This window comes from Chiloscyllium punctatum, chromosome 41 (assembly GCF_047496795.1).
Source record: "Chiloscyllium punctatum isolate Juve2018m chromosome 41, sChiPun1.3, whole genome shotgun sequence".
NCBI classification, from domain to species: domain Eukaryota; kingdom Metazoa; phylum Chordata; class Chondrichthyes; order Orectolobiformes; family Hemiscylliidae; genus Chiloscyllium; species Chiloscyllium punctatum.
The window spans coordinates 48603989-48621577 of record NC_092779.1 but is presented as its reverse complement, the minus strand read 5'-3'; the positions used below and the strand labels follow the sequence as shown (position 1 = coordinate 48621577).

General features: G+C 38.6%; 1 protein-coding gene and 1 long non-coding RNA gene across 7 annotated transcripts in view; one reads left to right on the top strand and one right to left on the bottom strand.

Moving 5' to 3' along the window:
- The window catches only part of cap2 (cyclase associated actin cytoskeleton regulatory protein 2), a 242572-nt gene extending 240063 nt beyond the window's left edge, over positions 1–2509 (bottom strand). For all 4 annotated transcript variants that reach the window (XM_072560875.1, XM_072560876.1, XM_072560878.1 and 1 more), the window contains exon 1: positions 2109–2509. In XM_072560875.1, the coding sequence (XP_072416976.1) occupies positions 2109–2506 (398 nt within the window). In that variant the 5' untranslated portion in view covers positions 2507–2509. The remainder of the gene's footprint in view (positions 1–2108) is intronic.
- A 43-nt stretch (positions 2510–2552) lies between these two features.
- On the top strand, positions 2553–16205 carry LOC140465050 (uncharacterized). 3 transcript variants are annotated; one of them, XR_011955057.1, is made up of 4 exons: positions 2553–3092; positions 4083–12438; positions 13072–13174; positions 14136–16205. It is a non-coding gene; the product is annotated as an uncharacterized lncRNA (long non-coding RNA). The 3 variants fall into 3 exon arrangements; XR_011955055.1 differs by having other exon boundaries at positions 13072–16205; XR_011955056.1 differs by having other exon boundaries at positions 4083–13174.
- Positions 16206–17589: the final 1384 nt, after the last annotated feature.

Below are 17589 nucleotides of genomic sequence, written 5' to 3'. Positions count from 1 at the left end.
TTCAATCTTTCTGCATAATTCCTTCATTTCAGGAATAAGTTGAGTGAACTGAACTGGTTCATATGCAACTAAATTTTCTTCAAATAAGGAGCCCAACCTGCTTAGAGTACACCAGATGCAGCTTCAACTACAGCAAGCTTTCCTCACCTTTATATTTCATTTTGCTTACAATTTTTCAGTGTTGCTATTTATTGCATCACATTCCAGCTTTGAGAATATTTCAAGGAACAAACCTAATTCTACGGAATCAAGAGGTCCACAGTTGCCAAATTCCTACTATAGTTTGACAATTTCATTTTTAAAAATTCAAATCTGAACCAGTCAGTAAAGGCACTTTAACTTTATACTACTGATTTGGTTTAAATAGGTATGGTACAATTTGTTAGGTGCTTTATTAGCTGCACTCTAGAAATTTCAAATGTTGACTGTGAATGATGTTTGAGCCATTTGCAATCATGCTAACGTTTCAGGGGCACGATACATACAGCGCACTTGATAATTTGTCTTCTATTTATTTGTTGTACCTGCATATTAACTGTTCACTGACATTGTCAATGCTGCTGAGTATTTCCAGCATTTTGATTTTATTTCAGAATACCAGTATCCACAGCATTTTGCTGTTGGCCCAGAGAAATGCATTTCCCTACATAGTTTTGACATTTAAAAGGTGATTTGATAGGTGTTCAATATTATAAGTGCTGTTCTGAACGAGGGAAAACAGTATTTCCATTGGTTAGTGAGCTGTAAATGTATCACTGCCAACAGAACAAAGAAAGAGGGTATGATTATTAGAACATTAAAAAGTATTGCCTGAAACTAATGGAAGAAAATATCCAGTATAGCATTTTAGAGGGGGGCAAGTACAAATCTCAAAACTTTAAATTCAAAAGGGTATGGGAAACTGGCAGAGGAATAGGGCGATTTGCATAGCTCGTTCAGGAAGGGTGAAAAAGACATCATAAGGCAAATGGTCTCCCTGTAAACTGAAAATATCTATGTTACATTCCAGAAATATAAATTAAACCTCTTTAAATCAAATCAAATATTGCAAACCCAACTTAATGTAAACTTTAAAAAAAACAACCAATTCTAAGTGGAACATGTTTGAAATTTTAAAAATGAAATTTGTCAAACAGAAGGAATTTGGCAACTATGGACATCTTCATTCTGCAGAATTAGGTTTTGCAATATTCTCAAAACTGGAATAAGCATGTGATACAATTTTTCACAAAGGCAAAAATGCATTCAGTATTCCTAAGAATATTCAAAGTCTTGGGAAATTACTGGAAAATTGATTTCAGACAAATAGCATCAGCATTCAGTTAGATGAAAACCAAACAGCTTGTCACTTTCTGGCTAATTAGTCTCCTGAAACATGCAATGGCCCACTTAAGCTTCCCAAGAGAATACACCCTTTAAGTGCAAACTGTCATAAAGAAATATATCGAGATAGTCATCCCTGAGACTCTCAAAAGCTTCCTAACAGCAGAGACCACCTCTTAAAAGCCCTCAACTCAGGAGCTGTAATTCAAAAGGTCGTTCCCATTCCATCTCATCATGTTAAAAGCATTCTTGTATTTCTGCACAGTTTAATAGCTCGGAAAGAAAAATAATAAATGCAACGTTTGTTAAAGGTACCAGATTTGCATTTTTTCAAATTTACACTATCAGTTCACCACAGACAAAGCCTTTAGCTATCTACTAAGAATCATCTTAGTGCTGCGTGCATGATTTCTTACGTCCTAATTACAGGAACCCGAAATTTGATTTTAAAAATTGTTCAAAGCATGTGACAGCTCCATCTCAAAATACAATGTTGTGTCAAACTATTGTTTTAATCCGTTACAAGGCCTTCACATTTGAAAATTACAATGTCAACGCTTCACACTTGCCTCTTGGTAATCCTTATTTTGGGAAAAGATTAAGGAAAATGCAGATGGTTGAATGGGAAGAAAAAACCGAACGCTGCATCAACAAGCAAGCTCTGATTCACAATCACTTGTCCCCGGATCGCGCATATCAAATCTTTTATTTTAGGTGGAGAGAAGGTTTACCGTTCACTTTTCGGAACAAAAACAAAACTTAATACAAAACGCCTCCTAATTTACCTGCCGTGTTTTGTCTGTGGTCTTGTGGTGATCTGGCTATAATAAAAAGTAGGGGAGACGGATTGGGGGGAGGAGGGGTTGGCGGGGGGGGGGGGGGGAAGGGTTGAATGTTTCCCACACGCTGCCTTCCTCCAGGTCGTGGGCTCGCAAGCAGCCGCAGCCCTGCTCGTCCTCGCGCTCCGTAACCGTCCAAACGATTGACAGCTTGAGGGCGCGCGAACCACCACTCGTCCTCCCGCTTTATTCCAAATAAAGGCACGCGCTCTCTCGCGCCCGCTGCAGCATCCGGTTAGAGTTACGCGCGCGCAGCGTCCAAATAAGGAGAAGGCAGTTAGTCGAGCCGAGTAAGATGCTGCTGTATGGTGGACCACTTCACTTCCTTTCATATTCCAGGCCATGCACTGCGTTAATTGCATTTCTCTTCACCTTTTCTCCCTCACACCTCTCATGGTTGCAAATGGAATTTACCTCAACCACAGTCCGATATTTACAATGCAGGAGGCGTGGGAAATGGATACCATGGTTTACTTAACGGAATTGAGCTCGGGAGCGAGCTGTAATAAACTCCTCGTGAGTCATCCCTGTACCATGGCGACAATTTTTGGCTCTGACTTAAATTGTGATTTGCTTTAGCCAGATTGCTAAATTAATCCCCCATCAGTAAATATGATCCCTTTACACCATGTGCTTAAGCATTATGCATATTAACCGAGAAAATATTTGTTATTTCAAATAAACATTTGTATTGGAATATTCCACCAGGGCCATTCATTGTCCAATACTTGTGATTAAAACAGTGTTGTTTTTGATTAAATATTGCTTTAACCTCCAACCCACAGTAGCTCAGGCAACCATCAAGCTATAATGTTGCGGTCTCCAGTGCAAGCAGTCGAAAACCGGAGTGCCAATTAAGGCAGAAACCAGAACGAAAAACATGACTTGTCACCTCACTTCATCCGGACCTCGGAGGAGTTGCCCTGTTAGGTAAGAATGCATATTGACGTTCAAATTCTTAATTCCCAAACGTTTTCGGCACATATCTTGGCTCATTCACTCATTACCCTTGCCCGGGCTAATTAATAACAATGATCCTCGCTTCCCATCCCTTCCCACCTTTTGATTTCAAAGAAACATTGCCGAGGAGGAGAAATAAGTAAAATAGATAAGAGAAATTTATACGGAGATATGATTGAAAACAAAGGAAGGTAACCAAAACCTTGCTCGCAACGATAGGCTTCGAAAACGTAGAGGATAGAGGAGTGCTGGAGTGGGATGGTTGAAGGTGATAGTTACAAACCATGACAAGAGAAGTGATAGATTTTGCCACTACTCGTGGAGCGAAAGGAAAGAGGGCATGTAAAACAAAAAAAATCTTACGTGGGGCCAAAGGAAAAGATACAATACTTAAAGAACTTGCAAATGAGGGTTGCGAGATGTCATTTGGAGACTTGAAAGCGATGTAAAAGATTTCACATTCGCCCTTTTAGAAGACCGTCGTCAATGTAGATGGAGTTCTAAAATAGGTTTTCTGTTTGAATGAATCATTTAAGATAATTGTGAAACTCAGTAGTTCCATTCCAGAGGGGATTGGGATGTGACATAGCTGTGTACCCTTGACAAATACAGTTTATTTAAATCCACATAGCATGCTTTGCTATCCTAATGGTGTGGCAAGCAGAACAACTAAAACATGTTTGGGAATCTGCATCATAATAAAAGATAATTACGTTTCTTTACCCTCATGAAAAGATATGTTTTAATACATTTAAGAATAGTTTTAATCATTTTCCTGAAAACAGGTTTATAACCAAATATCACCATCAGTGAGTTACCTGATTTAAATCATTAGGCCATTGAACTACTTAATTTTATCAATGTGCATGGTCAGTTTCTTAGTAAGTTAACTCTCCTAATAACTCAAACCCTCCAGTCCCAGTAACATGCTTATAAATCTTTTTTTTGCATCCTCTACAGTTCAATAACATCTGTCCTACAACATTCGCACCAGAATTGTTTGCAGCATTTCAAATGTGACTTTACCAATGTCTTATACAGCCTTAACAACTCCTGTACTCAGTAGACTGATTGATGAAGGCAAGCCTTTCAAATATCTTCTTCACCACCCGTCTACCTAGTGGGGCCATCTACATATTGATTGAGAAAGTTTTTTGTCCTTTAATATCTTGGAGCTCATAAAGCAGCAGCCAGGTTCTTTGCACCTGTTGACTTGTCTCCAAGCAGTCTCCCCTTACCATTCTGCTACCTGCATGTCACTCTGCAGATGCACCTATTGAGGAAAAAAGGCAAATTAATTTTCCAGTTCAGAAGTCTGGAATTGATGCAGACTTTGTTCATAAAGAGTACATGCACACAGATGATATGCTTTGGAGCTGAACGACCACAGAGAGAATACTATTCTTTGCTCACCTATATAATACTAAAGATGCCTTATGAATCAATACTTAGTGTAATGTGAGTGAGAATTATTACCATCTCACCAATTGGATTGTAAGGGTCCTGGCTCAGGTGTTGGAGTCTCTGCTTGTGCCAATCAATGGGGACATATTGTCCATGGCTGTCTGCACCAAATTGGTCAGTGGTTGTCGAATATGGACTGTGGAGGTTGTGCTAGAGCAGGAGACAAAAAAAACGTTTATTCTCCTCCTACCCAAATGCTGCACTCTGGTCTGAAGCAAGAAATCAAAGTAGCAATCAATGATTCATGCAATAAGAAACACTGTATGCTGCTGGAGGTGCTAATAGAGATTCTGCAGCTAGTGCATTCTGAACTGGAGGATCATGAATGGTTCATGCTTGTGGCCTTCTGAAGATCAGAGTTCAGGTCTCCATCTTCTGCAAGAAGACTTCCTTCTTTAACTCAATCTATCCATCAGATTCTGCAACTGTTTCTGCCAAGTGCTATCTGTGCAGCCATCTTGTCCACTTGTTAATAAAAGAGAAATTAAAGGCTATGTTTTTCGCACCATGATGAGATGTGCAGCATAGTACATCAAATGCTCTTTGCACAGATTATTATCTGTAGTTAGTAATAAAATCTCAATTTTGTAATACCTTCAACAAACCAAATGAGTGGCATAAGCACCTACCCTGGTTGCACTAGTGACCTCGAACACGCTATTCACCTGCATGGTGCTGTTCAGACCAAGAGTACTATCAGTGTTCTCCAGTTCCACACAGCTATTCCAAATGGGACAGTTTAGCAGCCTGTACTTTGCCCTTTCTATCCTTATCTCTTCGGTTGGCTCTGGAGTTAAGATGTCATAATCAATGGTCTTGCAATGACACACACTGCTACATTGAATGATCAAGCATACCTGCAAGCAACGTGATTTGTGTTATGTGGATCATCAGGATTTCACATGTATCCTTTAATCCATGTATCCTTGGTAATCCAATGAACCAAACATTGTGCCAGGAATGTGGGACTGAAGCTTAAATTTTAAATGTTTTTCTAAATGGACACAATCCTAGATACCCTAGCTTTGCAACTGTGACCATTACATTTGGTCAGCATGGATGAAAGAGGCGAAAATAGGAGAATTATATCGCTGTACTGACCACTATTCCAATCAAAATGGTCTAAACTCCAGGTTTATAATGTTCTCTCAATGATTTACCCAATTGAAGTGTAATAGAGCTATGTCCAAAATCAAGTAGAATTGGCTTTAAGTTCATGCCTATACCTGTGGTGTGCACAAAAGGTGTGCACAGAAGCCAATCAGTGAACAGTACTAGTGGCTGTTAACCAACCAAGACGAGGGCTGGGTAGAATTGCAGATTTCCTGTGGAAGTGGGCAAGATGCCAAGGGGCAAGTATCCTTTCCTGCAACCAGTGCCATTTGATTTGTTGTCTCTGGGTAAGAAGAAATATTGTCTTTGTAGAAATCCAGCCTTTATACTGTGACTTGGTAGACTGGTGCCAATGTGGGGGCAAGTTATATCAATTTTCTTTTTGCCCCAATGCAGCATTTTAACCTGAGAATATTAAGCTGGGAACAAAGATTTCAGTGGTTGCTATTCTAAGCAGCTTGCCCAGCCTGTGTTAATTTCAAAAGTCCACCCTCATGTGAATCAACATCAGCACCTCCATAAACGCAGCCTCTTTCTTAATATATTCATTAATTAGCCACTTTTCCCCAGACACATATATGATTATTATTCATTCACAGAACGTGGGTGTTGCTAACCAGGCCAGTATTGATTGTCCAGAGAGCAGTTGAGAGTTAACCACATTGTGCATCTAGAGTCACGTGCAGTAATCAGCCTTTTCATCTCCTGTCTTTCCTTGAACCCAGTATAGACATGTAGTGTTCAGCCTAATTTTCAGTGTTACCAATGCTTCATGGTAAATATTTCTTGGAGCTCTTAAGTTCTGAATGTTGTGGAAAATTCTTTTTTAATTTTTCAAATTTTTAGAAATACTTAGTTTGGTTTCTTTAAAAGAGGTCATTAAAATGTCACTGTGGACATTGAAAATGTTGTTTAATAAGGCTTCTTAGAAATCATTTTATTGGTGACATCTATTGCGTTGCCATAGATTCCCGCTGGAGGGCTGTTTTGAACATTGACTGGACTGGTACGTGAAATCTGTTTGAGAACATGGAGTTTGCAAGGAAGGGGTGTCAAACTGATTTCTCCCATTTCTGAAAAGAAAATCTTATTGTTGAATTCAGAGTGAAGTATATTTTTTGTGCTGGAAGAGTGATTGAAGGAACTTCACAATGCAGTATTGTATTTCCTGAGCAAACTGCGTCTGCGGTGTTCCAAAAACAACCATGCATGTTTGGTGACCCAATCCCTTACAATAGAACATTAGACTGACAAACTTTGGAATACTGGATTAGTGGTGCTGGAAGAACACAGCAGTTCAGGCAGCATCCAAGGAGCTTTGAAATCGACGTTTCGGGCAAAAGCCCTTCATCAGGAATCTTTGGAATACACTATTCTTTATCCTTTTGCCTTCAACCCTTTGGCTTAAGTGTTTAATTCTGCAGAGAAATCCATTTTAAGCCCTTTTTTCCTGAAGCATGTCTGTAAGTCTGTGTTTATGTGTGTATTTTGCGGTTATGTGAAGAGATAAACATTTATGCTTTTATATTACTGTGTAAGATGACCATTTATTAAATCTTTATCAAACAAGTTTTGTTTCAATAATAAACCAATAATTTGAATTTACTAAGAAACATGGTTTTATTTAAAACCTGATCCAGCTAAGGTATCTAATTTGACATCTTGGTAACTGGAAAATATATTTTTATTTTATGTTGTGATCATGCATTGTGGGGCTATAGCAACAGTGCACTCTTCGAGCCTCAGTACACTATAACATCCACTTTGCTGCTGCAGACCTCTTTTGCTCCAGTTCAGAGTGCCTACAAAGCAGAATCGCCAACCCAGCATAAGAAATCTGTACAACAGGTAGACAAGAATAGAAATATAGTTTGAAGCCACCATATTTCTGGTTGAACTATATGACCTCCTAGTTTTCCTGCACTCAGTAATTGAGTGGCCTTGCCTGCCAAATCACAAACTTCTGGGGCCTGCAATGTAGGAGTGTTTTCTAAAGGGTGCTTTGGGCTGAATCTTGTGTATCCAGTGTTTGTCCTTTCAAAGTTCTCCACTCCAGACTCACTTTTGCTGTGTCAGAGGAGAGCGAGCTTGCAACTCTGCATGCTGTTTCAGCTGTTCCCTTTGGAGATTGTGACACTCTGTTTGGAAACTGCTGCATTAAATATGATCAAGCTACCTCAAAGCCTCAGCTGATGAGACTATACAAATGGAAAATGCAGAAATCGAGGGTTATGGGGAAAGGACAGGAAAAGTTGAGTCATGATGTCATTGAATAGATTTGGTAGGTTGAATGGCCTATTTCTACTCCTGTGTATTATGGTTTTATGATCTAATAATGTACTTGATGCTTTCAATACATTTCCCATATAACTCAGGGGCGGCATGGTGGCTCAGTGGTTAGCACTGTTGCCTCACAGCGCCGGTTCAATTCCCGCCTCGGGCAATTGTCTGTGTGGAGTTTGCATATTCTCCCCGTGTCTGCGTGGGTTTCCTCTGGGTGCTCCAGTTTCCTCCCACAGTCACAAAGATGTGCAGATTAGGTGAATTGGCCATGCCAAATTGCCCATAGTGTTAGGTGCATTAGTCAGGGTAAATATAGGGGAATGGGTCTGGGTGGGTTGCTCTTTGAAGGGTCGGTGTGGACTTGTTGGACTGAAGGGCCTGTTTCCACACTGTAGGGAATCTAAAAAAAAAATTTTTCTCTATTTGTGTCTTTGTCATGTGAATTTATACGTTGGGTTCATGTACCCTGGTTGTATGATAAGTACATTATCTGACCCTGTTCCAGTCTTAAGTCTGAGTATGTACCTGATTTTCAACTACTATAATCAAAGACATTTTGTTATCATTTAACAATTTTTATTTAAATTCCAGATACCTATTTGAAAGTTAGACTATTGGATAAATTGATACCAGTTCTACAACCGAGTTAATTCATTTTATTTTCCTTTCAATCAGGAACTATTAAGGACCTTAAAGAACACAGGTGGACAAAAAGGCATAACTCAGCCAATTTAAACTGCTCTGTTGCCTATTTCAGATCTAGGCCAACCAATCATTTTCATTGTTCCTCAGTCTAAAATTTTATTCTGCTTCTCAAACTAAAACAGAAGTCTATCCTGGCCCCCTGAATATTCAATCAAGTTGACGTATGTTAGATTTTGTTATAGACCATTCCCCAGATTAACAATTCTGAATGTGAAATGGCTGTTAATTTGAATTCAGGTTTACTTTCCAGTTATGCACTTGCCGCTTTGATTTTCCACAGATACCTTTATCAACATCAGTGAGACCCTTCATTACTCTAAAACTTGGATCATGCAGTTGTGAATATACTATGTAATGACAATAACTTCTCTACATTACTCACTGATTTAAAGCTTCAAACCATCTGAATTCTTTGCATTACATTCGCACTTTTCAACTAATTTCACTCATGCTTAATGAAGTATCAATGTCACTTCATATAAATGGTTATTTTAACTTGTTTTACACTGACTCTTTCTGTATTTAATAATTTCACATACCTTTCTTGTAATGTGTCATATGGTATATACTTTATTTTGCAATCATATACCTGTATGTCAGTTTGTATCACCTTACGTTACTTAGATGTTAAGTTTTAGATATGGAGAATATATAGGAAGATGGAAACATAGTGTGTATCCAACTCAGGTGATAGGGTGCCACTATTTAAAAATGGCCAGCATGATCCATCTGCAAATGTACAGATGATGACTTGAACATACACAAATACACAATTCCTCCTGGTTTTACTGCTGAAATAAACAATCTCCCAATCAAGAGGAAGAAGATTATAAGTGGTGTTAGGGTTAGGAATATAATAGTGGGGAGGTTCTGCTAAAATTGAACAAGGCAGTAGTCACACCACATCTGGGATATTGAGAACAGTTTTGCGTTCCTTATCTAAGAAGATATGGACTGGTATTGGAAGCAGTCCAGAGAAGGTTCATTATGCTGATACCAAGTATGAAGGAACAATCTTTGAGATGTCGAGTAGGTCAGGCTGTAGAATATAGAAGAATAACAGCCAATCTTATTGAAACATAAGGATTATCAGAAAACTTGACAGTTTAGATGCAGAAAGATTGTTTCCCCTTGTGGGAGAGTCTAGGACCAGATAGCATAATATCAGAATAAGCAATTGCACTTTATTACAGAGATGAGAAGTTTCTTCTCTCAGTGGGCATTGAATATGTGGGATTCTTTAGAGCAGAGGGCTATTGAGGTTGGGTCATTAAGTATATTCCAGATTAAAATAGTATTTTGAGGGAATCAGGGGTTCTGGGAAAAAGGCATGAAAAGTGGAGTTGAGGATTATCAGATCAGACATGGCGAAACAGACTTGGTAGTCTTTCTCACTTCTGTTGCTATGTCCTTGGTTTTAGGATCAATATATTGTGTGCTGTTCTGTAGGAAGTTTTAGTTTGAATTATGACTGAATGAAATTGATTGTCAAACAATGCTGCACATCAGCACTATGTTTCTGCACTTGTGCAGTTGTTGCTCCATCTAGCACTGGTGTTGCCCATTAACATGGCTTTATTTATTTATCATGAAGCCAGAATTCAACCCCATTCCTCCAAAAACTTGTTTTCTTATTTCCAATTTGGATATTCTACTTTTAACACAACTTTAAAATCATTGTAAGTTTTAGCTTAACTTCTATGGCTTTGCTCACAAATCTCTGCTTCTCTGAAAAGAGTGATATTGGACTTGCAATGTTATCTTTGGCTCTCTCGCCAAAGAAATTGCAAGTCTTACTGACTTTCTTCAGCATTTTGTTTTTATTGTTTGTCGTGTTGCCTGCAGTTTGGGAAATTGCCAGTGAGCATTAAACAGCTCTGTAAGAGTATCATAATGCAGTGTCTGAGGCAAGGTCATTGTGACTGCCTGAATTTGAAGGAAGAGAAAGGTACCAGGCATTAGGGAGAATTTGATTCTGGAAGTGATTATGTAATTGGACTTTAGATTGTACTCCTAGTATTGGTGTTCTAAATGTGAACCCATATCTGGTACTGACTCAACAGGGTGAAGAGAATGGTGTATTTGAGCAGAAAAAAACTTGTCAGAATTGAGATGGAGTGGACAACTCACATCTGGTATGCAACTTTGGATGAGATTGGGCAAAGGAGGGTGTTAGATTAGGAGAGAATAAGAAATGGTGGGGAATGGTTGTGTGGTTCTAGGTCCCTTTATGGATGTGCACATGTTCAAACATGTTTTGATCTTTGGAACAATTGAAAATTGAACTCAGGCCTTCTGACTCAGCTAGTGACCATTGTGCCACAACAAGCCCCAAATTTGCACATTATATATGGGACTGAAAGAATGAGGACCATCCACAATTGTAATGTCAAGGGGACTTATGGTCAGAACAGCGTAAGATCTCAAAAGATTGAGACTGGACATCCAGTCTCCATTAAAGTCTCAGTAATAATGTCCCATCATATCAATGTAACTTGCAACTCTTTGCCACATATATTAAACTACTTTTTGTTCAATACAAGAGACCAGAAAGTGGTCCTGTAGTTTCCTACACTTCAAATGATTGTGGCAGCAACCTTCTTTATGAGTAGCACCTCATACTGAGCAGTCAACTGGCTTGTCCATATAAAAGCACTGACCTTTCAGGTTATCCATAAAGCAAGGACAGGGAGTAACTTGATACAAGGTACAGCTCAAGCCCAGAAACTAGGAATAGAACAGAAGGTATGTTTATGACTCCTAAAGGAGGGGATGCATGTGTGCAGTAGAGTTCTCTGAAAATTGTAATGATGGGTTTTATGAATATGTCTTGTTATTTATATCATAATTATGTCACAATTGTTGGATTTTTGTCTTTATCATTTTGTGTTATTGGAGTATAATTTTGATGCAACTGGTTGGGATAGTTTTAAGAATAGTTTTCTCGTGATTGCTCAGGCGAATCCTATAGAAAATCTAAGCATTTACTTTTAAGGTTGTATGGAGTGTTGGAGAAATGACATAAACATTTAGAATAGATGGGAAAAAAACCTATTTCAGGAATTTTGATTAATTTTGTGATCATTGTCACATTTCCATTGGTACTTTTTAAATGAATGCTGACAGACATTTCAGAAAATTGACGTTCAATTGAATTGGATTGCTGACTATAGGGGTAGGAGAGCTTCAGGAAGAGAGTTCGAGGCCATATTGATGTTATGCTACAAAACACTAGTCAATGCGTAAGTGAATGTATACATCAGTAAATATAGCAGAAATTGGAAGAGAGATGCTTTGTTTATAATAGAAGACTTTCTACGTTACTCCTGATATCTAGTATCATCAGGCTGAAAAACCTGAATCATCTAGTACTTTAACATTGTAATAAATGTTGCAAGATTTCTTTTAAAGTGAAAGATGTGATTAATTCTCTCAGTTCAGTTGTTATCTTGATAGTGCTCAGAGGCTATTCAATGGAAGCTTTTCTCTTTGAGGATTTTATGTGGAGAAAAGCCATCATTATCAGAAAATTGGCCAGTTAGTGAAATTAAGTTTGTTTGAAATGTCTGCCTTTTGTGTGGATGAAGTGATGCAGAGGTGTGCTGTTCTCTTTCCTTAGGACCACTAGAAAAGACTACTCCACCAGATCTCGCCAGCGTGGTCCAAGTTGTCACTTGAATCATTGCAGGGTCCGTTGTCCAAATCAATGCAAAGGTCAACTAAGTGCCACCATCTTTACCCTGAGTTCCAGGTATACTGCATGGTCATGCCAGACATAGCACTTAATACACTCTCTGCTCCCAACCACTTACCCCCCAAAGCCCACATCATTGAAATCCAAGTGGTAGTGGTGAGTTGTTTCCTCCCTGCCCCACATCACACTAACAATACCCTTTGCATCCCAGTGTACTTCTTCCAATCTGTACAATTGAGTAACCCAGCTTCCTTACCACATCAGTGGCCCCTGATAACTCTCATTGACTTTCAGCAGACAGACTCCCAGGACTGACCATGACCTACCTCCCTTACTGATTCCAAGAGTCTAAATGATAAACAATCTGATATTTAAGCAGCTCCCTGATTAGCTACTGTGATTCCCAGACTGGTTGCACTGGACGAGCAGGACTGATATCAGGCAATGTTCTTGATTTATTGTACCAGGGGTCCTTGAGAGAAGGCTGTCTACCTTAGAGAACTCCCCTAGATTTAGAGACATGCCATTTGGTTGAAATACATGCATTTCATTTGCTGTGTTTGCAGCTGGCAGATGGTGCATGTGCAATATTGATGTAGCACAGTTCCATATAGCAATGTGTCCACCTCCATGAATGATAGTTACTGAAAATCATGACAATCTGTCTGTTTTTTTTTACCTGGCTCAAAGGCAAGGCCAAGACAGAAGTACCGTCAGCCTTTAGGCTCTAGGTGAAGAGGCAAAGTGCAAAAAAGGCAAGGCAGAGATGCTGAAAGCATCCAAATAAGTGCAGGTGAGTGAGCACTAAAAAGAAATGAAAAGCCCTGAGATGATTCCTGGTTGAATCCAAAGTGGGTGCTCCGAAGTGCAGAGCTATATTGTAAGTTGGTCAGAAATGTGGTGGTGTGTCTGGTACATGTTCAATGCCAATTTCAGTGGACAAGGGGTGTAGGCAGTCACTTCCTAAAGAGTGTGCCCCGAGATGTTGGTGACTGTTATCCAAGATGGATGGAAAGAGGAAAAAGTGGCAAGCTGGAGTCACCAGGTATCCACTCTGATTTTCATTTTGGAATTGTTGCTGTCCGGTTTCTCTGCTACACAGAGAAGAATAGGATATCTACATAAGTGAGACTAGATTAGATATGAATGGTGTCCTAGTGCATCTAAATGGGCCCCTCTGCTCTCTGGTGTGTCTCTTATTTCTCCATTCAACACATACAGGTCCTATAACGCACAGTTTGTAAATGCGATTTGGCTGTAATGTGATTCGTGAATTCGTGAACTGTTTCTTTAAAACCCGAACTCCCATTGGCTATTACACGACTCCATCCGGGTTACCTTCAGTCCACTCTAGGTGTTTACTTCAGGTCAAGCAAAAGAGGTTGGATGATGAGTATGTTTTTAGAAATTATTGCAGGAAAAAAGATTTAGATTTCAAGATTCTTCTCATTCTGGACAATGCACCAAGCCATCCTCCTACCATTAATGAGCTTTTTGAAAACATCAAGTCTTATTAGGGGTTTTTGAGTTACCGTATGTACCAGGGTACAATAGCAGCTTTTAAAGCTTATTATTTAGGAAGCTGATTGCAGCTACTGAGGGGGATAATGAGGACAGTGGTCTTCAATTTTGGAAGAGTTTTAGCATTAAGAATGCCATTGACATCATTATGGAGGTTTGGGATAATATCAGTAAAGACTACTTGCATGCAGTTTGGTGGAAGCTTCTTCCAGATTTTCTTTGTGATTTTAAAGGCGTTGAACCATCAGGCAAGCTTCCAGCAATCAAAGAACATTGTGTCGCTCTTGCAAAGCAAGTTGGATTTGAAGAAGTGGAGACTGATTTAAACAACTTATTGCTGTGGGGGAAATTAAAACTTGAGATGAAGGCAGTGAAGTCTCCACGAGAACTCTCTACTTCTCCTTTGTCCTCTATCCTGAGGGAAGCTGAGAATCAGTTGCAGCTCTTAGAAGACAATGACTACAATGCAGAATGCAGCGGGATGCAGCAGGATAGCAGCTTGGGGCATAAAGTGTTATGTGGCACTCTATGAACAGCTTCTTCATGAAAGAAGAAAGATGGCCTTATTTATGCCAACCCCCAAGCAACAGTCAGAAGACAATAAATCACAGTCATCCACTTCTGGACTAAATATTTTCTTTCGTTGTAACCCTGCACCCAGGACTGCACCTGAAAGTAATGATGATGCTGATGATGACTCTCAGCCCTGTCTTAATACAGTACTGTAACATAGCTAACTTAGCAAACTCATAAACCCTAAAGTGTAAAATTTATTGTGTTGTTTCATTAAATAGATGATTTTAACATTTGCTTAGACTGTGCTATCGTTTATGTTAGGCTAACTATTATTTTTGTTTCAATTTTTATTGATATTTTGGTGGTTCACCCCAACCCTGTTTTTCCCGTAGGCTCCATTATTTCTATTGCATGATTTTCTATTACACAACTCGCATAAGAACACAACAACCATGTTATAGCAGAACAGACTTTAGTTGCAGGACTGGTCTTTTATTTTCTCACATTACGAATCTCACTCCTAATGGGCTAGCCATATTTTCCCAACTGACTCGCCATTGTCTATGTCATTCAGAATCTGGGAGGATTCTGCCCGTTGTTTTAATTTGGTTTGGGGCAAGATAAGTTACAACGAAGACCATTAATATGTTCCTCATTGTTTTGGTTAAACATTTCCTGCTGTTTATTAAAATATTTGTGTTAGCAGAATTTAAGCCCATTTGATACTTAGAAAAATAGCATTTATTGAACCAAAGTCAACAATTTTAAGAGCAAGTTGCATTTGAACGCTCAATCGAGGCGTGATGGCAGTCATTCAATTGACCTTGTGTGTCTTGAGTTTCAAAACTCATTTGATGAAGTACCACTTGTATTTGCTGGCAAGATTAAATGCTATTGGATTAAAGAAGCAATTGCTGTGTGGATGCAGAATTGGTTGAGCAACGAGAACCTTGGAGTAGCAATTAACTGTTTTCAGAATTGTAGGAAAATATGTAGTAAGGTTCCCCAAGGATTAGTGTTGGAAATTGTACCAAACTCAGAAATGAGGTAATCAATGGGGAGAATAAAAATAGAATACAGGAGGACATAAATAGACTAGAAAATGAACTATTACCAAGCAAATATAATTTCACCACAAAAAGGTGCAAGGTGATGCATTTTGGTAGAAAGAATTGAGAGAAATTATGTAAACAAAATGATACAATTTTAAAACAGCAAAAGAAGAATCTAAATGTTTACATACCCCAGGTCTTTCAACATGAAAATAGTACTTGAGAAGACCGTTAAAAGAAGGCTCACAGAAATTTGGGCTCTTACAGCACATAGTGTCCCTTCCTCCAACCCAGGTTGAAGTCCTACCTGCTCCAGAGGTGTGTATTAACATCTCTGAACAGGTTTTTTTAGAAAATATTTATGGGATTATTAAACAAAGGTATAGGGTTCAAGATAAATTCATTGATTAGGTCTTGAAGTCATGAGCTTTATTACTGGACACTATATTTTAGGAAGCATGTCTTGGAGATGGATAGAGGAGATTCCACGATCAAGGAAGAAGAATTTTAATTTCTTGGAGAGTGAGCAGAAATGTTATGACTATTATTCTTAAAGTAGAAAAGGTTCATGGAACGTTTAATAAAAATGCTCAAAATTATCAAGGGTTTTGATAGAGTAAACAGGATACATTTTTTTCCCATTGGCAACAGAATCAGAACCCAAGGCATAGCTTTAAGATAATTAGCAAAGAGAGTGCATAGAATTGTTTCACCAAATGAACATAAATAAAAGTAGCAGCCTCAATAACTGAACTCTACCTAGAGATTAAATTTGAACTGTTTGCATTTGAATATTTTGCAATTTTCCATCTTCCTAAATTTAATATTCTCTTGTCTTCTAAGCTTTTATATTTCATATTTATAAATCAACCTTAATTCTTCTCTCTGATATTCTCTTCTTATAACCCCTTTCTTTGTGAAGACTTCTCAAGCTTAATCTTTCTGCCTAGTTTTTAGTCGTTCCTTGTATAACCTCTTTGGTGAACTGTGTTTTGAGTCATTAATGTTAATTTCCTCTGTCATTTTGTATGTGAGAGGCACTGAGTAAAGGTACTTGCATTGCTGCAATTGAACTAATAAATATAGAAGATTGAGCTTGTCACTTGATATTGGAGCATTTATTTGTCAATCATTGAATTGCTAAATATTTCCTCCTATTTCTCAGGCATCAGCACAGTTTTGACAAAGATTTATGTTTTCAGAATTATTACTCATCATTAGGTTTCAGGCTAATAGAGGCTTGGACCTTAGGTAAAAGTTCTTACAAGGAGAATCCCTACTCCATAAACCCAAGGCAGAAAGAACCAAGTGTCCTGAATACACTAATTTTCATTCTGAAGGTGAATGTAAACATGACTCAGGCCCACTGCCCCTGGAATGGGTGCACACAACCTGTCTGAAAGGCCAGTCTTGGTGCTCCACTACTTCCTGAAAAAAGAATTAAACAAGAAACAGCTCTCTAATCTTTAGCCACCACCCCCACACACTCCCCATGCTCCATCCATGCCAATTTATGCCACATCATGCTTCCCATCTTCCTCCCACAGTGCCTCATAACCTTAATGTCACCTCATGCCCCCATGGCCATAGATTCTCATTCTCCCTTGTCAACTTATGCCTGCCCAACTTCTCTCCATGGTTTTTTTTAATCATCTGTATGCTTAATTCCAACTCATGCCAATCCATGCCCCATTCACCACTTTTTGCTCTTTACAATTTGTGGAAACTCACACATTATCTATCATTGTCATTTTTCAGGAGTCTCATGGAGATTAAATCAAGTAAACCTTCAAGTGTTATTTCCAGTTTTTGCTGAAAAAACTGATACATTTTAAATTCAATCAACCACTTAATGTCTTACGTAACGATTTCATTCAAGTACTTAATTCTGTACATACGTTTGTGTCCTTAGCCCCAGACAAAGACTTTTTAATCTCTTAAGGCTTTTGATCAAACTGTGAACTGATAGGCTAAGCACCCAACCATGATATTGTTAGGTTTATGAAACCAGTCAAGCAGTCCGAATCCTGAAGTGATTACAAGCATACGTCAACAGAGTAAAACTGAAGGCCTTGCATTTTTTAAAACTGTAGGTTTTTTTTAAATTTAAAGATCAGTA